Raw genomic sequence first — 27,388 nt, 5'->3', positions numbered from 1 at the left:
AAGACACTAGGATTTTTTTTTAAACAATTTGAGCCCATTTTTGCTTATTTTTACCATTTTTTTTTGCAACTACACCAAATTTTCCATATTATTAACCTATTTTCATTACTTTTTCTTGCCATATTTTTGCTTATTTTAATGCATTTTTACTACATTACTCCCAGTTCTGACACTTCTCCATCACATTTACCTGTAAATGCTTTTTCTGCACATATTTTCCACTTTCAAGACATTTTCAGCACTTGTAAACCCTTTCCACCACTTTTCCACCCAATACCATTATTGTCACTTTTAATTTCTTTTTTTTAATCATAATTCATGCTTATTTTTTTATTTATTTATTGCCAACGTTTCCACTTTCACGATTTGCCATGCCCATTATTTGCCACTTTAAAATAATTGCTCCTACTTTTTAAATTACACTACCACAACTCCCCCTCCCTCCATTCCTGCCACTTTTACACCAATATTGACACTTGGAACCATTTTTTTTTACCACTTTCTCTGTCCGTTTTTGCCCACTCTAATTTTCAACTTTTACCAATTTTTGTTTTAAAAAAATATCCCATTTCACCACCTTTTCCACCATTTTTGGTCACTTTCAACCCATTTTATTTCTGATGTTCGACCCTTTGGTTTCAATCAATGAGAAAATGTACAATGTATATTATATATTTTGCAACACACACACACACACGCACGCACGCACGCACGCACACACACACACACACACACACACGCACGCACGCACGCACGCTCGCACGCACGCACACACACACACACACACGCACACACACGCACGCACGCACGCACGCTCGCACGCACGCACACACACACACACACACACACACACACACACACGCACACACACACACACGCACGCACACACGCACGCACACACACACACACACACACACACACACACACACACACACACACACACACACACACACACACACACACACACACACACAATCGATGCAACAGAGAGATCAACAGCATCCACTCTCCTCTGAATGACGCAAGGCCGCAGCATGGCTCCTCCCTTCCCGCCCAACCGTCTCCATGGTAACGCACGGAGGAGAGCAGCTTAGCAACAGGCGGAGGGAGAGGCAGCATCTCCGGGTCCTTCGTAGCGACAGCAGCCAGTGGAGAGGAGCCGCAGCAGCAGCCAGAGGAAGGAAGAGACACACGGACAGTAAGTGTCTCTGGATCCATTTATTTATTTATTTATCTAATTTATTCATTTATAATGTATGTATGTGGAGCTAATCGTAACTAACAAAAATACTCTGAGACCCGTGGATGATGATGATGTGTTGATCTGGTCCTCTCCACCTCCACCTCCACAGTCAGTCACCATGAAGTTCGTGGTCGTGCTCGTAGGCGCGGGCACGCTGGCCGTCCTCGGGGCTCTCATCTGCATCATCGCCAGCGTTTATCCCCGGAAACGCGCCTCTTCTCTGGGCGACAACAGCACTGTGACCCCGGAGCCGCTCCTGGAGCCTCTGGGCAGCGGCTCCGTGGCCCACGCCGGGCCTCTGGGAGCTCTGACCGGGTCCGGGTCCTACGGAGGCATCGGCCTGGACCTGCCCACCATGAACGAGCTGAACATGGGGAAGGAGACCGGGGGAGGGTCCGCCAAGCAGTTCGGCTTCAGCCGCCTTATCTGCACCCCGCTCCCGGTGGGAGAGTGTAAGAGTAAAGAGCTGAAGGACCTCAAGGAGCTGAAGGAGCCGCAGGCGGACGAACCGCTGCTGGGTACCGGGGACGAGGACCTGCGCACCACGGCGGAGGAGCTCCGGCAGATGGTTCTCCAACAGAACGACCAGATCCTCATGGACCAGAGGACCATCCGGGAGCTGACCGGGAAGCTGAGCGACTGTGAGAGCGGCCTGGAGGACGACAGGACCGTCCCGGAGCGGAGCGTCGCAGCCTGGAGCGGAAACCGCCGCGTCATGGCCGGGGACGAGGTGAGCTCCTCGGCCGCCGCGCAGCTGCAGACGGCCCGGGCTGTGGAGGAGCTGGCCCGGGCCATCATGGACCTGAAGGACCGCATCGAGAAACTGGAGGTGAGAGAACGATTGGGTTTTTTTGTTTGTTTGTTTGTTTGTTTTTATTTAAAAAAAAAAAAAAAAAATTGGGACAAAAACATGGTTCAAACGTGTAAAAAATTGAAAATAAATAATTATTATGTATTTATTTTTTTATGGTTCTTAATCTCAATGTTTTTATGCTAATTTCAATGTTTTATATTAAAAAAAACTAATTTCTCTGCCTGTTTTTTTTTTTTTTTTTGGTCATTTTTTTAAATTTTTTATTTTTTTATTTGATCAAATTCCTTCAATTTATTATTTGGGTGCCAGTCAGGTTTCTGTGGAAGCCACTAAAACATTAAATAAAAATCACCACGGCAAGTCATAATTATGATTTACTAAAGTCGCAATTATGAGGTATAAACTGAGCATTTGCATCACCGACACTTACTGTTACCGTTCTTAATTACACTTTAAATAATAATAATAATTCATTCAAAACACATATTTTGGCTGTTTATTCAGTTCTTGGAATTCAACACACGGTTAGAACATAATAGAAGTACATAAATATGTCTTTATTGCAAAATTATTTTATGTTTCTTTGCAACTTTACATAAAAATATTTTTCTCATAATTATGACTTTCCATATGATTTTTAAGTTTTTAGTGGTGGAAACAAGCTTCCTTAGCTTTTCCTCCTGACAATAATAGAAAAAATACTAAAAATACTAAACAACTTCTTTTAAAAAGAAATAAAAAAATAGCCCTGGTCACATGTATGTGAAATTTGCATGTTCTCTGTCAGCAGGTTGATTATATATATATGCACTCTCAGTGCCAAAAGAAAAGGGTTTCTAAAGGAGTCTGTGAACTGGTAATTGATTGTCCACTTTAGCATGACCAACAGTCCCAGTAACTATAGGATAAGCAAATAAATGTGTGAATGTGTAAAAAAAAAAAAAAATGCTGGAAAAGAATTAGGTAAAATAATAATAAAAAATAATGAGATGACAAAATGTGAAAGATAAAATGAGATATGATTTGAGGAGGTTTGTGAGCGAGGATGTCATAAGGAAAAGTAAAATAAAAGTATCTCTTCTTGTCTTCCATTATTTTTTTAATTTTTTATTTTTTTCAACTCTTTTGTAAATAGTGCTCTTGTTTTGAAGTTAACAGGAAGTTTAATCAGTAGCAGAATTGAGGGTCTCTGAATATGTCAGCATGAAATGTGTCTACATGAGTTTTATGGATCATTAAATTAAATTCAACTTTATTTATATAGTGCTAATTACAACAATGGCCACGGTTACATGATGTTTTTTTCTAATTTGTTATTACCTTTTCCAAATCAAATTATTCAGAATTAAAGTGTTCGGCTTCGTGTTTACATGGAAATGGCTTTATTTAATTCGGCTTTAAGTCTGGGGGTTGGGAAGGGTTCTGATTAGGGGAGAATGTGACATATTCAGGTCTAGTGGGAAAAAACCCACAACAAACCTTTTCTTTTCAGCTTCAACATAGAAGACCACAAAATAAGACTGTTTTCTCTTTTATTTTGAAGCAGCAGCTCGACAATGACATCCGGTTTCACTTTGCTCTGCGGAGCAGGAGAAAGAGATAGAAGTCCGTACTTTGGTCAATCAAAGCCAGTGGTTAATGCAACAGCTGCTTTACCTCCACCTACAGGACGTTGAGTGAATAATTAACTTTATAATGATCCGCACATCATTAGCCGAGGTCCGTGTGTGTATAATAAGTTTGTCCATGTGAATATCCAAACGTTTTCGCTTCTGTCCGTCCACTCTTTTCATTAAATCCATATATTTTAAGGCTCTTATTAAATAAATCATCTCGGCTCTAGTGTGGGCGGCCATCTTAGACTATGTCATCACCAGCGTGTCATCGCGGCAAGTCGCGCATGCGCAGAACGTCCATAATTAATTTAAAGCGAAATTAAGTGTTTACAAGTAAGAGGAATTATTTGATTTGGAACTGATATCGGAATAAACCAGCCACCTTATTCAGATTTCAGTTTAATTTGGAATTAAATTTGAATTAGGAATTAAGTGTTTATATGGTCATTTTAAAGAGGATTTAACTTTTAGTCTAAATTAAAGAGGAATTAAAGCTCCCATGTAAACGTGGCCAATAAATCGTCTCATTGCACTTGGTGGAAAATATAAAATTGTCAAGAACAAAAACCAAACAATTCCATATTGAGGAGTATCTTGTTGGTGCTGATATATTTCTCCTGCTCGCCCTCTTTCTTCACCTCTTTCTCCTCTATTGAGAGAACATGTGACAATGGTGCTTCTCATCTCACGGCCCCATGGGAAATCGTTCCACCTGCTGACCCCCCCACCTCTCCCATCTTGTCAACCTTCTCCAACCTTTAGCTCAGCGTCCAACTGCGAGAGATAGGGACATAAATAAAAGATGAAGCCTGTGTAGCTGACAGGAAAGGAGGAGGAGGAGGAGGAGGAGGAGAGTGTTGGTGTTGGGATGTGTTTGTGAGAAGGGGTCATGTTTGTGTGAGTCCTCCACACATTGTGCTGCATCACCATCACCAACACCATGCCACCCCCAGGCCTTTCATCATGCAGAGTCAGTTCCAAGTGGGGGTGAGATTTATTTAGTGCACTTCCCGGTCCAGTCAGTCCTGCCTCAGCAGATCTATTGATATCATGTATCACATACACAGTCGGTTCCTCACGAAGCAGCTTCTTTTTCAGCCCATGATGTCACTCACACTCCTTAATGTAGTTAGAGACCAGACCTACAACACAGCAACCACTGTTTCCTGCTCCTAATGTTGCTTTTTACAGTATTTGATGATTCAGTTTCAAATCTTTAGGTTTGTTTAATCCAATGTGTCCCAAACGCTCCACATTGTGTAGATATAATGTATTAAACTCATAACAATATACATGTTTCTCCATATTTTAGTTTTTGCAAAACAAAGCTTTGAGGATAACATTAATGATGGGTTCTTTCTTTGAGATCTGAGCCAATAATCCTTCACTTCATGTTGTTGATAACAGTTTGATCACCTAAAGCAGAGATGGGCCTTTATCACAGCAGAGACACAAAAATATGACTGTTCTGAACCACGGGAATTAGCGTTTAGATTAATGACCAATCAGAGCATTAACAGGACAAAATAAATGGTCTTCTGTGTGATTTTGTTGTTGTTTCATGACCAATGATGTTACACCGCTTACGTCATTGATTTGAGAGACTACGGTGGCTGACTGGGTTATAATAATAATGCATTGGTATTTACAGTATATAGCGCCTTCAAGCGCTTTACGTTGATATGCATGCTTATATTTGGGGGTATGGGTCTGTTCTGGAACCTCCTTGCCATTTCCGCGTGTTTACGTGGAAAGCCGGAGGCTGGGAGCACCCTACTCCCCGACCTTCCATGAGCCCTAGCTAAAGGCTAAAGCAAGGAGAGCAGTTAGCAGAAACCCCCTGGAACAGATCAAAGCAAATGCTAATGACAATGAAATGACACCCAGTTGGTTGGATACGTACTGACCTGGAGGAGTTGGGGCGTAAGTGGGTTGCGAGATGCTTACTGAGGTGGTATGAGTATGAGGCAGCTGTCACAGTTTAATTAGTGCCTCCTGTATGCTTTGGCCAATAGGGAGCCAATCTGGGCTGTTGGTTGATTGGAGGTGTGGCTGGCTTGACGTCCGTGGCCTGCCTGAACTAACGCTATGCTCAATGACTGGGTTTTAATGCAAAAAAAATAAATAAATACGACTGGCTTATAATGCACGATAAAACGCCATACGCCCAACAAACAGAAGTGATTCATTTAGTAACGCAGCAACGCAGCCTGTTAGCAGGAAAATATTTAATAGCTTACTTTACTATAATTGGGAAAAGTAATCAGATTACAGTACCATGTTACTTCTAATGCATTACTGCCCATCACCGTCAATGATGATCAACAAATAGTTTTTAAACAAAATATTTATACAGTGATAATTAGCAGCATTTCTATTAAAAAATGAAAGAAAGAGTCGTTGTTGGTGAGTTGGCATTAGCATTAGCATCATGTTGCTGCTGTTACAGAGACCGAGGGCTTGAGCACCCTTAGTAAAGTGTGTGTTAGCTTAGATTGTTAGCGACTGGTCCACAGTTTATTTCTCTTGTAAATAAAATGTTTTAATGGTCCTTGCATCCCTGTGTTTAGGCTGAAATTGGTCCACCTGCTTTAAACCTGAACGACACGTCCATGGGCAGCAGCAGCACCAGCAACAATAGGGGCACCAACCCAACAGGAAGCACTGGGAAGCTTCCAGCATCGCCCACAGGAAGTTCTCCTTCTCCCCCAGGAGGAGCGGCTCCCCCAGGGAGCCACCGGCGGCCAACTTCTCCAGCCTCTCCTGCCCCCAAGCCCCCCACCAAGCCTGGTGCAGGGCGAGTGAAGGGTACCTGGAGGGTGGAGGACCTGGAGGGAGAGCTGGAGAGGAAGATAAAGATGTTGGAGAAGGAGCGACAAGCCATGAGGAAAGAGACGCACGGTCAGCACGAGAAGATCAACCAGGGAATAGATAATGTCAACCACCGCGTGGCTGAGCTGGAGCACAGTGAGTCTGTGGGGGTTCAGAGTCTGTGGGGGTTTAGTGAGGGAGGGGAGTGCGTCACAGTTAGGAGGAAGGATGGGAGAGTTTGATAGAAGAAGCTGATGATGAATGTTTGATGAACACAATGAGTAAAACTAACCTGATTAGTGCAGAGATGTGAATTTAAGACACGTTGAGGCTGTTTCAGACCTGTGGGCAAGAAGGAAGAACTTTAAAGCAGTTGTTCTCAACCTTTTCAGTCCACAACCCCCAAAATAAAGGTCCCAGAGGGCGGGGACCCCCACTGTAGCTGAAGGTGGTTGAACACAGACATGAACATTGAAGAACAGTCATGTGGAGACAGGACCATCTATAAGGGGGAATAAAGGGGAGAGATTTTTGGGGTCCATCCATAAAGTCAGTAAAATGATGGTCCATTGTTCTATGAATCTGTGATAACCACATTTATTTATTCATCTGAATAATATCCACTGTTATCCCGGAATGTTTATTATTATTACAGTCATCTTAAAGATGGAAATCCTTGTTTTAATCAGAAATATAATGGGTTCAAAGAGACCAATGGAATTTTAAAAACCACAGAAATTGGTTAAAAGTTGCAAATGTTGTTTGACAAAAACAGACATAAAAAGTGGTAAAAAGGATTCAAAATGTCAATATTGGCTTAAAAGTGGCAGAAATGGGGGGAGTTGGGGTAATGCAATTTAAAAAGTAGAAACAATTAGTTTAAACTGGCAAATAATGGACATAAAAACTTGTGAATGTGGTTAAGTTGGAGAAAAATAAGCATTAAATATGGTGAAAAGAGGTTAAAAGTGACAATAATGAGTCAACATATGTGACATTAAATGGAATAGTGGTGGAAATGGTTTATAAATGCCTAAATTGTTTTGAAAGTGGAAAAAATGTGCAGAAAAGGAATTGGAAAATGATGTAGAAAAAAGTAATGTAGCAAAAATGCATTAAAATATGTCAAGAAAAAGTGATGAAAATTGGTTCAAATATGGCAAGTTTGGTGTAGTTGCAGAAAAAGTGTTTTGTTTGCAAAAGATTGTTATTTTCTTGAAGGCATCTGGGGACCCCCTCCCAGTGTCTCGTGACCCCAAGGTTGAGAACCCCTGCTCTAAACCACCTTTATGTGAGAAAAGTAGTGAGTAAAGGTCACTTGTTGCAGACGTCTGATGATAATCTGTGCAGGAGTTGATGAAGACAGAGAAACATCCACTGCATGTGTACAAACAGTGGATAAATACTCATCACCACCTCTCCTCTGTTTCCTCAGCATTGACAGAACCTTCCTTTCCTGACGGCTTCATCCTGTCCTTCCCCATGAGGACCAACTACATGTACGGCCTGGTGAGAAGGGAGATAACGGAGATGTACGCCTTCACCGCTTGCATCTGGCTCAAGGCCAAGGAAGGAGGCATCGGGACCCCGTTTTCCTACTCCGTGCCGGGTCAGCCCAATGAGCTGGTGCTGTTACAGGGTGTTCACAACCCTGTGGAGCTGCTCATTAATGACAAGGTAACGCAGCATCTACACACTCAACACATCTACACACTCCTACACATCAATCAATCAATTATTTATAAAAAGCACTTTTCATACAAAATGTAGCTCAAAGTGCTTTTACATAGTTTAAAATACACCCACCCCACACAAACCCGTCCACCGCACACAGACACAAAAATCAAAATAAGGACAATGGCACATGGCTGGGTACAGAGGATCTACAGTAGGTAAGGAGGCATCAGAAGGAGCCGTCTGCACCAGGAGCAGCACACACACCGTGGGCAGAGGGTGCTGAGACAGAGCCCCCAGCACAGCAAAATAGCAAAAGCTATTCACCATCACTGAGGGCCACGATACAGGACCACTGCAACCACGGCCCCTCATAGCCCCCAGTGCAGAGGAAACACTGGGGTAGTAATCCTAAAAGATAATCCTAAAACTATAGAAACAACAAAAGAACAATCCTAAAACTATGAAAATAACAAAAGCTAAAAATAAAAACATGAAAGATCGAAAAACTGGAACCATGAGTGCGAGTCTTGACTGTAGGAACTATTAAAAGGCCAGCGTCGGAGGACCTCAGGGTTTGAGAAGGTTCATAGGGTAAAAGTAGTCCTGAAAAATAAGAAGGCTTTAGACCATTAAGACACTTAAAAACCAGTAAGAAAACCTCAAAATGGATCCTGAGACACACGGGGAGCCAATGCAGCAATTTTAAAATGGGCGCAATGTGTTCCCGCCTCCTGGTCTTCATCAGGACACGTGCCACTGGATTCTGTAATATTGGCCCGCTAGGTGTATGAGTCTATCTAAAATAATGTTGTGGTCTACGGTATCAAAGGCTGCACTAAGTCCAGTAGAACCAACACTGTCAGTCTTTTTGTGTCCAGGTTATACTGTACCTAATGTCATTTAAGATCTTCAGGAGGACAGTCTCTGTGCTGTGGTTTACTCTAAAACTGATTAAAATCAGCTAAAAATTCATTCAGCTGAATAAAAACAAGTTTTTCTAAAATGTTGCTTAAAATGGAAGGTCTGTAATTGTTGAAATCATTCAAATCTAAATTCTACACACTCCTATGCATCTACACACTCTACACATCTTTAAATGGTACATCATAGCAACAATCTCTATGTGAGATTCTTTTGCTATAAAAGCGTTAATACAGAGGTTTGGAATGGAATAATTTCAACATAAGTGCTACTTTGCATTTCCATGTATAAATGATATAAAAGCATGTATGTAGATCAGTGGTTCTCAAACTTTTTTGGCTCAAATAACCTCTTTGTCCGACTTGAACATTTTGCTCAAAATACTATGAAAAATAACAAATAAAGAGCGTATACGGTGGTCAGGGTTATTTGTAGATATTTAGTTGCTAGATTCTTTGAGTCTGCTCAGCACTGTGCCATAACCGGAACTCAACTATAGAGCATCATTTTAACACCCGTTAAATAATCTAACTTTGTATAGAAGTGGAAAGAAACACCATGTCGTGCCTCCTGAATAGATTTATTTCTATAGTTTTTATCATTTCTAGTCACTCCCGCCTGATGTGGAACCAACAATGACTCTAGTATTTTCAGTTCATATTCTAATCAAGATAATTTCCATCATCATTATTATGATTTTAAACTAAAAATAAACATTATAAAACTCCACGTTTTTCATGCTTTCATTTGGTGATTTCCTCCCCTCTCTCTCTCTCTTTCTCTCTCTCAAGTACCCCTGTATTGTCATTGCATACCCCAACTTAAGAAACATTGATGTATATAACGCACCAACAATATCCAAGCAGGGGATGACAGGGAGTAACAATATCATTTCAATTTGGGGAAATTTTGTCAAATAATTTGAGAATTTTGGAAAAACTAGGTTTGTTCCAACAATTCAAGAGTAAAAACAACTTTTATCATGTTCTACAAACATGGGGAAACTGTGAACCCCTGAAAATATTGTTGAGTTTCATTGGATTTGTGACAAATTCAATGAAACTTCACTTGAATAATTGTAAAGTTATACTTTCAAATAAATCTGTTGAAATAATATTTTCTTTTTAAAGTCTATTATTTTGCATGGAGGCCAATATTTATGTTTGGTTATGATACAGTGATTTAAAAATACTCCCAATTTCAGGTTCATTTTTAATAAATAATTCCCATGAAGTTTCTTTTTTTTAACATTGTCAAATTTCCCGAGCTTCAGTTCCTGTGGGAATTTGCCACATATTTTACGACCCTTTGCAACCGTACTGAGATATCATAACTACATTATCTGGTCATTCACACCGTGATTTCTCAGTCATTTTTACTTTGCCCAGCTGTGGGCCTGATTGAATGTTTACAAGGGCCTGATTTGGCCCCCGGGCCTTGAGTTTGACACATGTGCCTTATTGTAATTGTTTTTAATGCATGAAAACATTGAAGTGACCATGTGTCAGATGTGAATTGATGGTTTCATCAGTGGGAAGTGAGTCATTGTTTATGTTGGGTTTGGGACATCAATCCATCCTTTTATTGAGTCATCAATGAGCAAAGGCTGTAAAAAAACAGATAAATAAATCATGAACCTTTGAGAACTACACATTTAACAATAAATAATCCCAGAAGGTTCATTATGGATAATAAAAAATGGAGTGATTGTAGAGAGGAGTTAATGTTCCACATGTTCAGTGTTAATTCCATCCTGATGGTTTGTTGACATGTTGTTGTATAAGCTGCTGTACCCTCCTCCACCACAGGTGGCGCAGTTACCTCTGTCGCTGCCTCAGGACGAGTGGCAGCACATCTGTGTGAGCTGGACGCTGAGGGACGGAGTGTGGAAAGCTTATCAGGGAGGAAAGATGAAGGGCAGAGGGGAGGGGCTAGCTGCCTGGCATCCAATCAAACCTGGAGGAGTTCTGATCCTGGGACAGGAGCAGGTAGGATGGATGGATGGATGGCTGGATGGATGGATGGATGGATGGATGGATGGATGAACAATTTTAGGATGGTTAGATGGTTGGGTGGGTGAATAGGTGGTCGGATGGATAAATGGATGGATATAGATGCATGGGTGGATGGATGGATGGATGATAGATGAATGGATGATTGGATGCGTGGGTGGTTAGGTGGATGATGGACAGAGGATGGTTGGATGGAGGGATGGATGGATAAATGAATGAATGAATAGATGAATCAATAAATGGATGATGGAAGCATGAGTGGATGGATGGATGGAATGATAGATAAATGGATGAAAGGATGGATGAAAGGATGGATGAAAGGATGGATGGATTGATTCATGTATGGATGGACGGACAGAGGGTTGGATGAGAAAAATGATGGACTTTCTAAACTCTTTAGTTTTGTTCTAAACAAATAAATCTATAATCAACTGAAATAATTTCTAATCATTTGGTTGATCATTTTTAATCTTCAACACAGAAAATAATCTTCTTCTTCTTCTTCTTCTTCTTCTTCTTCTTCTTCTTCTTCTTCTTCTTCTTCTTCTTCTTCTTCTTCTTCTTCCATGAACGTTGAATGGGTCAAATAGTAGATGATACTTACTGTAACATGAATAAATCATAAATGTGTGGAAGATAGAAAATCAGAGAATGATGAGATTTGGAGATAAAAGCATGTATTGATGCTGAGAACAATCTCAGTTAGAGATGATTGATGTGATTGGAAGAGGATTAATAATGAAAGATGGATGGATGGATGAAGCGGAGGATTAGATGGATGGATGGAAACAGCTGATGATGGACAGATGAAGAAAAAGAAGTGTTGATGAAGAGGAGGGTGAAGAGAGAAGGTCAGGAAGAATCGATGATGATGAACTATTCCGTGGGCGTAAATAGATCCAGGAAGTCATCAGCAGCTCTTCATCATCACTCAGGGCTGACCTTCGTCTTCATCAGAAAACATCAACGTTACATAAACGCTGAGTTTAAACCTGCTGATGAAAAGCTCTTCATGATGCAACAATAGATACATTTTAGTGATTAATATCTACTGGAAACACATTGACACATTTTCCCAGATTTAATCCTTATTAGCAGCCAGACAGCCTAACTTCTTCTTCTTTCTGAACAATTTCAGTCCATTTTTGCTCCTTTTTACCCTTTTTCTACAACCACACCAAACTTGCCATATTTTAACCTATTTTCATCACTTTTTCTTGCCATATTTCTTACATTTCTCCATCACATTTCAATGCCTTTTCTTCACATTCTTTCCACTTTTAAGACATTTTCAGCACTTATAAACCCTTTCCACCACTTTTCCACCTAATGTCACATATGTTGACCTATTTTTGTTACTTTTAACCTCTTTTCACCATATTTCATTCTTATTTTTGCCTTTTTAACCACATTCGCGATGTCATGCCATTATTTGCCATTTTAAATGAATGTCTCCCACTAATTGTTCCAATATTGACACTTTAAACCCTTTTTACCACCTTTTTTGTCCACTTTAATATGCAACTTCTAACACATTCCTATGGTTTCTAAAAATCCCATTTAATCACCTTTCCCACCATTTGTGGTCACTTTTAACCCATTTTATTTGTGATTAAAACCCCCACTGTAGCTGAAGGTGGTTGAACACAGACATGAACATTGAAGAACAGTCATGTGGAGACAGGACCATCTATAAGGGGGAATAAAGGGGAGAGATTTTTGGGGTCCATCCATAAAGTCAGTAAAATGATGGTTTATTGTTCTATGAATCTGTGATAACCACATTTATTTATTCATCTGAATAATATCCACTGTTATCCAGGAACGTTTATTATTATTATTATAGTCATCTTAAAGATGGAAATCATTGTTTTAATCAAAAATAAAATGGGTTCAAAGTGACCAAAAATGGTGGGAAAGGTGGTGAAATGGGATTTTAAAAACCACAGAAATTGGTTAAAAGTTGCCAATTAGAGTAGACAAAAATGGACAGAAAAAGTGGTAAAAAGGGTTCAAAGTGTCAACATTGGAACAACTAGTAGGAACAATTAGTATAATCTGGCAAATAATGCATGACAAATCATGACTGTGGTTTAATTGGCAAAAATAATCATGAAATATGGTGAAAAGAGGCTAAAAGTGACAATAATTGGTCAACACGTGCAACATTAGGTGGAAAAATGGTGGAAAGGGTTTATAAGTGCTGAAAATGTCTTAAAAGTGGAAAAAATGTGAAGAAAAGGCATGAAATTTCATGGAGAAGGGTCAGAAATGGGAGTAATGTAGCAAAAATGCATTAAAAGGCGCACAAATATGGCAAGAAAAAATATGGTAAGTTAGGTGTAGTTGCAGAGAAAGGGTCAAAAGAAGCAAAAATTGAGCTCAAATTGTTCAGAAAATATTCTTAGTTTCTTGAAGGCATCTGGTGACCCCCTCCTAGTGTCTCGTGGGAGGGGGTTGAGAACCCCTGTTTTAGAGGTTATTGTATTATTATCACATTAGATATTGTTTAATATTTATCTGTGATCTTCTCACCTCCAGGACACGCTGGGAGGGCGTTTCGATGCGTCCCAGGCCCTGGTTGGTGAGCTCTCCCAGTTTAACTTATGGGACCGGGTCCTGAAACCAGCGGAGGTGGCAGCGCTCGCCGACTGCAGCTCCTCGGCTTTGGGGAACATCGCCCCCTGGACCGACCATGACGTGGACGTCTACGGTGGCGCCACCAAGGAGTCCCTGGACCCGTGCCACGTGGGTCAGAGGTCGAGCCCCTCCAGCTCCAAACTGTGAATTGGAACCAATGCAGGGTTAGCAGTTAGCTGTTAGCAGTTAGCAGTTAGCTGGACCTCCTGAGGACCAGCACCTTCACAGGTGGTTGTGTGAGAGCGGGGATGGGGGGGGGGGGGGGGGGGGGGGGGGGGGGGTCGTTCCACTGACTGCAGAGAGTGGTGTACGTGTTCATTCTTTTGTGATGATGTCATGGCTTGTGTGTTTCTTGGTGTTTGATACACAGAGTGACGTTAGTGAACATGGCTGCATGAACTATTCCAGAGGACTGAAGACAGGATGAAATGTATAAACAGAGCTTCAATAGGAACCTGTCTGATGGTTTCACGCTGACACCATGTTTGTCCTTTTGTCATCGTGTAGCGCTTGGTTTGAGTCAAATTATTTCAAGTGATTTTTCTTGATTTGTTTTTTGTCACTCAATGAGAAGCAAAAGAAGAAGATGTTTATCATAAACAGGAGCGACTCTTATAGATAATACTTTAAGGTTTTCATTTATTCAGGAGATTAACTTTGACCTCCTGACATGTATAGAGCTGGGCGATATTGACCAAAACTCATATCTCGATATTGTTTCTCAAAATGACAATATATGATATATGTTTAATTACTAATAAGTCTTACCAGTAAGGCAATTCTGGGTTAAATTTGCTGATGCGAACAGCTGCACAATATGTGCCACTTTAGTCTTTTTCTCCTCTAAGGGACAGCACATGTGAGTGAGTTCTGTAGTGTGGCTTGTTTAGGGGAGGGTCTGGGTTAGAACGCACTCAGAAGTTCATCTAACTGCGCTTTTCATGGTGTTTTGAGTAGTAGTTAAAGCAGCGACTCGCAAAACCAGTTTTTTAATACAAAATAAGCTATAAAATATATGAGCTTTTTTTGTATTTTGTCATCTACGATATTGTAATTTTCTATTTCGCCAAAATAGAAAACTTGATATATCTTTAATCTCAATATATTGCCCAGCTTTACTGACATGTTTCTACTCACCTAGTCTTCCTCAGAGGCATCTGCTGATCGCTTTGAAGTGTCCTTATGGGTTCTTTCCCGTTCCCACACCTGGGACTCTCTTCTCCAGAGACCATTGGGCGACAGGGGGCGTGGCCAGCCTGACAGAACTGTCAAGTTGGCCACACCCAGAAAAAACTCACAAGGACTAGAGGTGTAACGATTCGTTTTAGCAACGATTCGATTGGAATCACGATTCTTTGTTTCCGATTCGATTCATGGATGATATTGGTTAATTTACAGCGATTCGATACGATTCAGTGACTAAAGGTTTTGATTGCTTAATGTCATTAGGAAGGCCAACTTGCCGAGCACAGATTGATGTAGTTGGATTGTAGGAATATGAATCGATTCATCAATCTCATGGAGGAATCGTTACACCCTTAGTAAGGACACATCAAAGTGATCAGCAGATGCCTCTGAGGAACACTGGCAGTTGACGGTCGAAACATGTCAGGAGATCAAAGGAAATTTACTAATAAAAGTTCCCTGAATGAAAGAAATTCTGAACATATTATTGAAAAAGAAGAGAAAATGAACTGTGTGCTTCTACGTTGAATATGTCGGCTACAGTTAGTGATACAGTGGTCGTATAAATGTGTAACGTGTCTCTGCTATTGTTGCTACCATGGCCTTTGGTTCACCTCGAGGACTAAGTGATACGTAACGTGCTGATAAAGCAGAAACAGGCCCAACATGTGGGAACAAAAACAAGCTGCTCGACCTCTTTGTTTGTTTGTTTGTTTGTTTTGATTTATTTGAAATTCTGAATGCAAGCAAATGTCATTAAAGCAAGTAAAGATGAATTAACTCCATCTTAACTGTAGCATTAGTTTACTCTGAGAGTGAGGTTAAAACAAGGAAATAAGTCATTTTAAAGCATTTCTCGCACATGCAATTATATCATTACTGGTAATACAATCCCCACTATATAAAAATACATGTTATTTAATCAATTTTATTAATACAAAAATGCTGATCAAAGACTTTTCAAGGCATTTTGTTTTGTAAGGATTGTAAAGGATTACAATTGCAATCATATTTACTGCATTTATTTATGGAAACTTGTCAACATTAAGTGTTAAAGTTACCCATACAGGAGAAAAGAATGAATGAATGAAATAAAACACATGGTCTAATGTCTGATATCATAAGAACTGTGTAAAGAATAAACCACATAGGTTGTGTAATACCATCATTATCTACAGGCTGTTTCTAATTGTATTACAAAGCAAAGTAATCAATGGATTGGAAGAGAAAAGAAGAAGCCTGGACCAAAACAAGGATTGGTTTCATTCACGTGTCAAACTCAAGGCCCGGGGGCCAAATCCGCCCATCTCAACCTTAGGGTCAAGACTCCATTAATAGTCTCGAATCACTTGGAGGGGGTCGCTAAGAAACTAAGAATAGTTTCTGAGCAATTTGAGCCCATTTTTGCTTACATTTACCATTTTTCTGCAATCTACACCAAACTTGCCATATTTTAACCTATTTTTATCACTTTTTCTTGCCTTTTAATGCATTTTTTCTACATTAGTCCCATTTCTGACACTTCTCCATTAAATTTCATTGTCTTTTCTGCACATTTTTTCCACTTTCAATAAATCTTTTTTCCACTTTTCCACCTAATGTTGCAAGTGTTGACCCAATATTGTCACTTTTAACCTTTTTACACCATATTTCATGCTTATTTTTGGCAATTTGACCACGGTCACGATTTGTCATGCCTATTATTTGCCAGATTATACTAACTGTTCCTAGTTGTTCCAATATTGACACTTGAAACCCTTTTTACCACTTTTTTTGTTCATTTTTGTGCACTCTAATTTTTGCGACTTTTAACCAATTTCTGTGGTTTTTAAAATCTATTTATTTTGGGGGTCAGGGGCTGATAAAGGTTGAGAACCACTGCTTTGGAGAAAAATCGGGAGAAAATAAATGAGAAAACATGAACATGATTAAATGATTGTTGCAAATGTCTAAGTTCCTCCAAATTTACAAATTCAATGAAGATTTGCAGGACTCACAGTTTTACTGTATATCACAAACTACATAAATGTCAGTTTATGATTTTATGCATTCATTCATCTGTTTTTGTTTAAAGATCATACATTTTTGCAACGTCCCATGCATTCTTATTCTTATAAAATCTATGATGTTCTGTTTAAAATCACAATTATTACATTTTTAAGTATGAATTATAATACTTTTTGAAAACACTAATTAAAAAAAACAAGCAAAAACAAAACAACAACCAACTTTTCTGTTTCGGATATTAAATCTGTATGTGTCTCCTGGTGCTCTTATTGTGAAGGCCGACCCCTAGGTGTTTTGGTTCGGTTCAGTGTTATAATTTATATTTTTTCTTCCTTCCCCCCCAAATTTCTTTTTTTCCATTATTCTTCATCAATAATAATAATAATAATAATAATAATAATAATAATAATAATAATAATAATAATAATAATAATAATAATAAAAAAATATATATATATATATATATAATTCACAACCCAAACTGGCTCAGATATTGTCGGTGCCTTACATACTTTATATATCAGATAAATGTGGAGGAAACAAAGTTGAAACTAGTCTTTTCCCTCTGACATTTGTGACATCACTCTGCTCTGTATTTGGTCCCTGAGCCAAAATGAGTTTAACACCCCTGGTTTAATAGATTTGACTCTCTCTCTCTCTCTATCTCTCTCTCTCTCTCTCTATATATATATATATATATATATATATATAAATAATATAACCATGTATAATAACTACAGTTCGGGCTGTTCCTATTCAAGCACAATATGTAAATTCATACAAAACCTGTTTGATTCAATGACATTAATTGACTTTTTACTGGTCGGTTATTTTTGACGTTTCCAGAGGACGAGCTGAAACGTTTAGCGAGTAAATCACAGACACAGACGGTGATATAAAATCGTCACAGGAACAGACGGTCTGTGTGTGGTGAAACAAAGATAAAGTCACGTTTAGCGCTACCTCATGATGTCGGCCCTCAAATGTAAATCTGTCGTAAATAAACACTCCAGATATTTCCCGAGAGTAAACTGCTTTACCTTTCTTTTGCATCTTGGTTGAACTTGTGTGATATTGTGAAATTGTTGGTTAAAATCTGATAAACCCAATAAAAAAATTAAAAAGTTATGACAACTTCTTTGGAGTCTTTAGCTAATCTCACGATTGAAATGATATTGTAGATATTGACAGCGGAGCTGAACTGTTTTCTTTTACATTTTTTTTTCTATCCCATTTTAAAAAAGATGTATTTAAAACAAGTAATCCTAAGTCAATTCCTTCAATTCAAGGCAGGGTAAATATATGATTTATAGTTTGAGTATAGATGAAGACAGAACAATAGGATACAAAACGTAGATGTTTGAGAGAAGTGTAAAAGAAGCCATCTTTAAACAGCCTGTCACTATCTATAATCCATTTATCCTCAATGAGCCACATAATAGGTTCATTAATGCACAGAAACAAAACCAAACTCTAAGGATACGATGAAAGTTGACGCTACTCATTTCTCATTGGAATTGTCGTCAAAACGAAGCTAAAGTCTCAAGTTCCTGTGGCAGTTTTCCAGTGAAAATTGAATGAATGTTTTTCCTTCCTGAAACGGAGCTGACAGGTGGTCATGTGATAAAATGATCAATTCTGTGGTCATGTGATAAAATGATCAATTCTGTGGTCATGTGATAAAATGATAAATTCTGTGGTCATGTGATAAAATGATCAATTCTGTGGTCATGTGATAAAATGATAAATTCTGTGGTCATGTGATAAAATGATCAATTCTGTGGCCCACTGGAGATCAAACTGCTCCGTATTTGGCCCCTGAACTGAAATGAGTTTGACACCCCTGGTTTAAGGACTTTAAAGACACTTTGCATTTGCATTTGTTCGACCAAAGAACCAGAGTAATTAGGAGCAAAAAGCCTCTTTTATTGTGGAGGAGGAAGTGAATGGAAGTGGTCGACTTCAGGCAGGGATATCAACGTTTGTTGCGTTCACTTCAACAGGGAATTCTGAGCGCTGTAAAATTACACGTTTTTAAAGATACAAATGTATTCATAAAACAATTAATCTATTCTTGAAATATTATGACTTTAATCTTGAAATATTACAACATTCTAAAAAAACTAAAACTTTAATCTCTAAATATTACGACTTAAATCTAATAGAATTACGACTTTACTATCATAAAATTATGACTTTATTCTCGAAATATTACAACTTTAATCTCATGAAATTACAACTTTATTCACAAAATATTACAACTTTATTCACAAAATATTACAACTTTAATCTTGAAATATCACGACTTTAATATCAAAATATTACAACTTTATTTTAATAAAATTACAAATTTAATCTCAATATATTACAATTTTTTTTTGATGAAATTCAACTTTATTCTCAAAAAATTACAACTTTATTATCAAAATATTACGACTTTAATCTTGAAATGTTACGACTTGAATGTAATATAATTACAACTTTCTTCTCATAAAATTACGACTTTATTCTTGAAATATTACAACTTTAATCTCATTTTCATGTGCCTCTAACGCCGTCATACTAAAACTGTTTGAGGTTGATGTTTCATGCAAAGTTCAAGAACAGAGAGGAATATTTATTTGCAGAATGTCATGAAGACATGATTTGGTTTTATTCTTAGACTGACATGAATTGTCACTCTAAGTTTTTGTGTTATTTTTGCAGTGGCAGTTTTCTATTAAGTTGTGAAGGTCATACCCAGAGTAATATTTCCACAGTTAAAGTAAAATGAAAACGTGTTTATTTTGTGTTCAACGTGAATCGATACAGAGTTTAACCTTCTCTTTAATCTTCTAAAGGCATGTGGGAAATCAATATTCATTTCTGGCCCTCTTCTTACATCAAATAATGGTATAGAACAATTTAGTCGCCTACTACAGCAGCACAACTTCTAACAATCCTGCTGCGAACTCCATAATTTCACGTTTATTGACAACTTTGACTTCTTTTGGAAATGTGCTGATCTATTCAAAAAAGACCGCACCCACCCTAATTTACATGGAGCACAAATGCTAAAATTAAATCTACAGTCTGTGATTCCCAACTCCACACGCGCATGACTAGCTGAGAATAAACCTGCAGTTACAACAAACACTTCCATAGATAAGCCCTTTACTCAAAACATAGAGTAATTATACCCCATAAACATTGTGCTGAGTTGTACAGAACAACATGCAATACAAACTAAAGCCCACAATAGAGGAGTTAACCATAAAGATCTCATCAAAATTTAAACTACAAACAGAACACAAGACAATGAAAAAACCATTAAATGTGGACTATAAAATATCGCTTTCGTCTAAATCCCTCTTAGTGAGTGTTCTTATAACTGACCATTAATTAGGTGTATTATGCCTCACAGAGACTTGGCTCATATATGAAGATTTTATTGCTCTTAATGAAGCCAGCCCTCCCAATTATGGTTATCACCATATTCCCCGTGAGAGTGGTCAGGGAGGAGGAGTGGCAGCAGTTTTTCACTCAAACTTATCAGTTACCCCAAAAACCAAACTTAACCAAAATTCATTGGAAAGCCTCTCACTTGAAATTTGTAATCCCAAAAACAAAATAGAAAAAAACACATTACTGGTTATAGTTTATTGTCCTCTTGGTCCATATTCAGAGTTTCTCTCTGAATTCTCTGACTTTCTCACTGATCTGGTGTTGAGCACTGATAAAGCTATCATAGTAGGTGACTTCAACATTCACATTGATGATAAAAACAACAGCTTAAATAAATCATTTACTTCACTATTAGATTAAATCGGCTTTACACACAATGTAATCAAACCAACTAATTATCTTAATTATGCCCTGGACCTTGTTCTAACATATGGTTTAGATATTGATCACCTGACAATATATCCTCAAAATACTGTTCTTTCAGATCACTTCTTGTAATCCTATGAATTTAGAATATCAGCCTGATTCAATTCCAAGAGAAGAGTACACTATAGTAGATCACTGTCTGGAAATGCAGATTTAGCTCCATCACTGCTTACCTCTGATCCATATGATATCTCAACAGAGAGTAGCTATCAATGTCTAATAGATCATCTTATCAACAGTGCAATGTTGTCACTGCCCACAGCTCTGGATGCTGTTGCTCCGCTTAAAAAGAAGATGATATTTCATAAAAAGGTCGCCCCCTGGTATAAATCTGAATTGCATCTTCTAAAACAGGCATCGGAAAAGTTAGAAATTAAGTGGCTCTCTTCAAACATGGTAGAAGTTCATACTGCCTGGAGAGAAAGTTTGTTAGCGTATAAAAAAGCTCTCAGCAAAGCTAGAACCTCTTATTAATCAACTTCAATAGAGGAAAACAAAAACAATCCACGGTTTCTATTCAACACAGTAGCAGGCTCACCAAAAGCCACAGTTCTGTTGAACCTTCTATTCCTGTCAACCTGAGCAGTGATGACTTCATCAACTTAATTACTGATAAAATTCTAACAATTAGAAGCAAAGCTAATGTCTCCCCTGCAGGAGTGCTCAATAATTTCTTGAACAAAGCAGCTCCTGAAATTACCCCAACATGCAGCTTTTATTTACATAGTTTCACTCCAATTGGTCTATCTGAACTGATCTTTATTGTTAGTGCTTCTAAATCACTGTAGGAGATCATACCACTGAATCTAACTCCTCCCTTCCTTAACCCCCTCCCTTCTTTCTCCCCTTCACAAACTGATAAACATTTACAACTGTTTGCTTTTCCCCCTCTCCTCTCCCCTGCTCTGTCAAAGCACATGGCCAAAAACTCTTTGTTCTGCTCTCTTTAAGAAGTAAAATGACCAAAAGCAGACAAATTTCTGATAAAAGTTTGAAATGTATTTTTTTATACTGTCACTCTAACTCTATTCATGGTGTAACTTTTAATTTTGGTGTACCTTTATTTTGTCTTTGCAAACTAGAACATATATATATATATATATATATATATATATATATATATATATATATATATATATATATATATATATATATATATACATAACAGTATCTTGCTTTATTAAATTTTCCCTAAAACTTGTGCATTCCTCCAGTTCCAACTGCTGCAGAAGCTGAGCCACTGAACCTCAAGGACAAAGCTTCACCATGTTGGACCGAGCTGTGAACCGACACAAGGACAAATGCCTGTGAGCCAAACCACTGAAACCGCAGGTGAACAAAGCCTGTGAACTGAGCAACTGAAGCTGACCAGAGAGCAAAGTAAGCTGAAGCTGGGATAAGCCCACTCAAAGTCAGAACTTCAGTGGTGAAGATCACAAACCAGAACCAAGGGAAACCTGCTGCTTCAAAACAATCTGTGAAAACCAGCGAAAGACTGACTAAGCCAGAACCAGGTCCAGAAACGGACTTTTTCAAACGCTCTCCAAGGTCTAGAACCTATCCTTGCTGCTACAGACTTTTCTTTGACAACCCGTCTACCACAGAGACAGAACACAGACTCTTCAGAACCAAGGTACTCTCTGGGATTTCAAATTCCAATTGGGCCTAAAATTACATGGCATTCACATAATTCCTTCTCCACACTAACAATAGCACACACACACACACACACACACACACACACACACACACACACACACACACACACACACACACACACACACACACACACGCACTGAAATCATGCTCTTCTTTCGTTTGAGGTGCATTGACTGCTTAATATGATATTCATTTCATGCAATATACCTTTCACTTAAAGTTGAGTATTGCCTTCGTCATGCTGTTGAACACATGGTTTCACAATCCAAATTCAGTCACCCTTTGAAGACCTGCTGTTTGCATGTGATATTGTCTTGTGACCCTTGAAAGCAGCCTGTTCACATGCCTGCTCTTCCTCCAATTCCAGCTGCATCCCATAAACGAATCTAACTCCGGCCTTTGTTCATTGATATGTGGGAGTCATCCCACCAAAATGGACAATTGTTGTTTCTTTTCTTTGTGTCCTAGTGAAGGGTAATTTAGTTATCATGTGATGTCTGAAAACTCTCTCCTGTTTTTGCTTCAGAGCATGATCTGACCCCGGTTGCTCTCACTGGATCACTGTCTCCAGTTCTCCTGTTTTGATTCTGCTTGTTTTAATAAACTTTGTATTATTTTGAAAGTCAGTTTTCAACAAAGACCTTTTTTCCACACTACACCTTTTTTACCATCTACATCATCACCTGGGGAAGTCACAACCCTTTCTTTCTTTCTTTCTTTCTTTCTTTCTTTCTTTCTTTCTTTCTTTCTTTAATAAGCTTTTTACCTTTAAGTTGTGTAAAAATGTATCCTTAGTTTAGTGAGCTCTTTTTAGTTATTGTGGAAGTGGGTTTTAACTCATTTGATTAATAAATGTTTATACTTTTAAAATTTGTCTCTGATTCATGTTACAAAATATGTTTGGTTTGTTATGGAGAGTAGATAGTCTTGAGTAAAGTCCACAACCCTGGATGACAATGTATTAATAACTAATTAAGTGACTTAAGACACTTTAAACTATCTTAAGTGGCACCTATTGGCAAAAAAATTATTTAATATTGTTTCTAATTAATATTATAATTCTCATCACTCTTTGTCAAAGTTCTCCTTACATCAACAACCTGTCTTTTAGATCCAATCCCATCTCCACTATTTAAAGATGTTATTCCACTAATCAGCACTAATATGATGAACGGGATTAACACATCTCTAGTGACAGGTTATGTACCACAGGCCTTTAAAACCGCCGTAATTAAACCTCTCCTTAAAAAAACCTACCCTTGATCCAAGTTACTGGTCCAATTATAGGCCAATATCTAATCTCCCTTTTGTTTCCAAAATTCTTGAAAAAGTCATCACAGGTCAACTATGTGATCACCTCCTTAGGAACAATTTATATGAGATCTTTCAGTCTGGCTTTAGAGCCCATCACAGCACAGAGACTGTCTTAGTAAAAGTAACCAATGATCTCCTCTTAGCTTCAGACAGAGGGTTGGTCTCAGTTCTGGTTCTCTTAGATCTCAGTGCAGCCTTCGATACAGTGGATCATCATCTACTGCTGCAGAGACTGGAAAGTGTTTTTGGGATTAAAGAAACAACGCTGGGTTGGTTTAAATCCTACCTATCAGACAGAACCCACTTTGTTCATGTTAATAATCTCTCCTCAGCGCACGCCAGAGTTAATCATGGAGTTCCACAAGGTTCAGTTCTGGGACAAATACTCTTTACATTATATATGCTTCCACTAGGTAACATTATCAGAGAACATGATATAAATTTCCATTGCTATGCAGATGATACACAGCTTTATCTCTCAATGAAATCAGATGAAACTCATCAGTTATTAAAACTCCAGGCTTGTCTTAATGACATCACATCCTGGATGAGTCGAAAACTTTCTCCTTCTTGACCTGGATAAAACCAAAGTGATTTTATTTGGTCCAAAACACCTCAGAGATAAATTATCAGAGTAAATAGTGTCTCTGGATAACATTACTCTATCACCCAGCACCACAGTAAAAAACTTAGGTGTTATCTTTGATACTGACTTATCTTTTAACTCTCAAGGACAGCCTTCTTCCACCTCAGTAATATCTCTAAAATCAGGAATATCTCGGCCCAGAGTGAAAAACTAATCCATGCATTTGTTACATCTAGATTAGATTATTGTAACTCTCTACTGTCAGGATGTTCTAGTAACTCACTAAAAGTCTCCAGTTAATTCAGATTGCTGCAGCTAGAATACTAACAGGTACTAACAGTAGAGAACATATTTCTCCAGTATTGGCTTCTCTTCATTGGCTTCCTGTCAAATCTAGAATAGAGTTTAAAATCCTCCTAGTTAGCATACAAAGCTCTACATGATCAAGCTCCTGTGTATCTTAAAGACCTGTTAGTGCCCTATTGTCCAGGTAGATCACTCCGCTCTCAGTCTGCTGGTCTACTGGAAGTTCCTAAAGTATCTAGAAGTAGAACAGGAGGCAGACTGCTCAGCTACCAGGCTCCTCCCCTTTGGAACCAGCTCTCAATCTTAGAACAGGAGGCTGCTACTCTCTCCACCTTTAAAAATCAACTCAAAACCTACTTATTTGCTAAAGCATATATTGTATAATAGCAATAACCTGAATAACATGTTCTCGTTGCTCTGGTCACAATCACAGACCATTACACGCAAATGGTCAACACCTCAGACCATTGGGAGAGACAGTTGCATTCAAAATGTACTTATTTACTAAAGCGTACATCGTATAATTGCGATACTTAAAGCGGACAAGCATCCCCTCTGTAGTGATTGTGACAACACCTGACAGTACAAGACGAAACCTTGTCTGTAGTGGTAGCATTTGAGCATGGAGGATGGCCGCATGATGTTCAATATTAATATTAACCTAACCACTAGGAAACGAGAGTATCATAGTGTATCATGTTTTTCCTGCAGTCTGTGCCTTCTCCTCACCCTCCGCTCTCTCTTCTGTTCCAGGTGTCTTGATGCTGGAGCTGGCAGTTCCTGGTTGATGGTACAAGGCTCAACTAGTCTGGGACACTCTGATGGTCTATCCCTTCATCCTGTTCTGATCGTCCTTCTGTCCACTAACCCCAACCAGTCAAGGCAGATGACTGCCACGTCTGAACCTGGTTCTAATGGAGATTTCTTCCTGTTAAAAGGGAGTTGTTTCTTTCCTCTGTTGCTAAATACTTGTTCATGTGGATCTTGTTGGGTTTTTTCTTTCTTATTATGATTTTATATTTTGATAATGCCAGAGATTTCTTCCAGTATAAGAGAGTTTTTTCTTCTCACTGTCGCTAAATGCTTGTTCATGTTCATTTTTCTTCTGCTTCTCATGAAGGCGGTTGCATTTTTTTCAGTCATCTCTGAAGGATGGGGCAGGTCACTGAACTCTCAGACTATCATGATGAACGAATTCAAAAGTTTGCATGGAATCAAATCGATCTTGGAAAGGATGGAGAGGATGTCCCGGCCAATTAATGTTTGATCCCACACTATTGGATTTACTGTGACCAGGACTTTCAAGGCTACTGAAAAGAGTGCTCGCCTTTAATGAAAACAAATCATTATCATCAATTAGCCTCCCCCAACACACTAGCTCAAGGATGTATTCAATTTCACCAGGGATGTTTACAGATCTAATGCTCCGTCCTCCTCCTCTCCCCCTCTTATCCCGGTTTGCCAGCTGGACTCTTGTCTTCTGAACCATAACACCTGACTGTATCAGAGGAGAGAAAAGTTGATTGTGTTCACGCCTTCTCTTGCCCTCCACCCATCGCCCCTCTCCTCCATGCCCATGCAAGGTTTTGGAGGAGTGCCCCCTGGCTGCTCGCCCGTGCCCTCTAGTGGCTGGATATCCTCTCCCCCTTTCCACCCAGCCGTCGAACCAATACCCCTCCCCAGATCCACCACCCACCCCCACCTGCCCATGTTCTGTGATTTTTGTGACTGTGTGTTTCCCTGACGGTGTTTTTGTAGCCGAGAGGTTTTTCCCTGGTTTTGTACTTTGCGCTCCTTTAGGGAATTCAGTTCAAAACCTGCTTTTTCCCCCTCAACTTTCCTTATGTTGCTTTTCCCATTTTTCTTCTGAATTCAGGACACCTCCAATGCCTTTGGTGCCTTTTTTGACGGAATGATACTGAAATGTTTGTACAGCACTTTGTGGTTTTTACCTGTGAAAAGCGCTCTATAAATAAAGTTTACTTACTTACATGTGGATCTTGTTGGGTTCTTTCTTTCTTAATATGAATTTTATATTGTTAAGTGCTTTGAAATTATTTTGTTGTATTCTGCGCTATATAAATAAAATTGAATTGAATCAATTTTTTTTACAAATGCAATATCTTCCCCTTCAAAATTTTGCATTGTAAATCCTGTCTATCATCCCACCAATACCACATGTTCTGAATATGTTCAGAAATAGCACATTTTCATGTATCTATGTATCAAGGAGTAGGTAGAATATAACGTTTGTACAGATTCATGTGTTTCAAAGCTGACATTCCCCTTTCACATCACTGATCACTCCCTTCTTACTCTCTACCTGCTTAATGGAAATTAAATACAAATTTTTTTTCCCAAAAGGGAGCTGGAATAAATTGGATCAAAGTGAAGGCTTCAAAGTTCTCCCTGTCAGATAAAACCATCTGCCTCATCGCATATTTTGCTCCTTTTGAGACTCAAGAGCTGTTATTTTTTATTTTATTCACACGTCAACATGTCAAACATCATCCAACGACTCCAACCATGAGCCTAGTATTTCTCCATCACTCAGTCTTTTTTATTCTCCTTCAATAACATGTTAGATTTGTTTTAATCTCAACAGACTCCTGTTGGAGGTTAAATATTCTGCAACGTGAGGGAATGTTCACATGGAGATGTTGGGTACTGTCTGATCTTTGGTGTAAACATAATAAAGTGCTGGTATAAAGTGACGACTCACCCTCC

General features: G+C 38.8%; 1 protein-coding gene across 3 annotated transcripts; it reads left to right on the top strand.

Annotated features, from left to right (window-relative positions):
- The first annotated feature begins 1,009 nt into the window (after positions 1 to 1,009).
- Positions 1,010 to 13,976, top strand: LOC114459778 (neuronal pentraxin receptor-like). Of its 3 annotated transcripts, none has more exons than XM_028441920.1 (6): positions 1,010 to 1,198; positions 1,353 to 2,072; positions 6,244 to 6,640; positions 7,920 to 8,161; positions 10,891 to 11,070; positions 13,636 to 13,976. In XM_028441920.1, exons 2-6 carry the CDS (start codon positions 1,362 to 1,364, stop codon positions 13,879 to 13,881), a joined length of 1,776 nt encoding a protein of 591 aa, XP_028297721.1. In that variant the 5' UTR covers positions 1,010 to 1,198; positions 1,353 to 1,361; the 3' UTR covers positions 13,882 to 13,976. The 3 variants fall into 3 exon arrangements, with proteins under 3 accessions (XP_028297721.1, XP_028297722.1, XP_028297723.1); XM_028441921.1 differs by lacking the exon at positions 13,636 to 13,976 and adding an exon at positions 11,688 to 12,264 and having other exon boundaries at positions 1,012 to 1,198; XM_028441922.1 differs by lacking the exon at positions 13,636 to 13,976 and adding an exon at positions 11,685 to 12,264 and having other exon boundaries at positions 1,012 to 1,198.
- Positions 13,977 to 27,388: the final 13,412 nt, after the last annotated feature.

This window comes from Gouania willdenowi, unplaced genomic scaffold (genome assembly GCF_900634775.1).
Source record: "Gouania willdenowi unplaced genomic scaffold, fGouWil2.1 scaffold_344_arrow_ctg1, whole genome shotgun sequence".
NCBI classification, from domain to species: domain Eukaryota; kingdom Metazoa; phylum Chordata; class Actinopteri; order Blenniiformes; family Gobiesocidae; genus Gouania; species Gouania willdenowi.
This window is presented reverse-complemented; position numbering and strand designations above follow the sequence as displayed.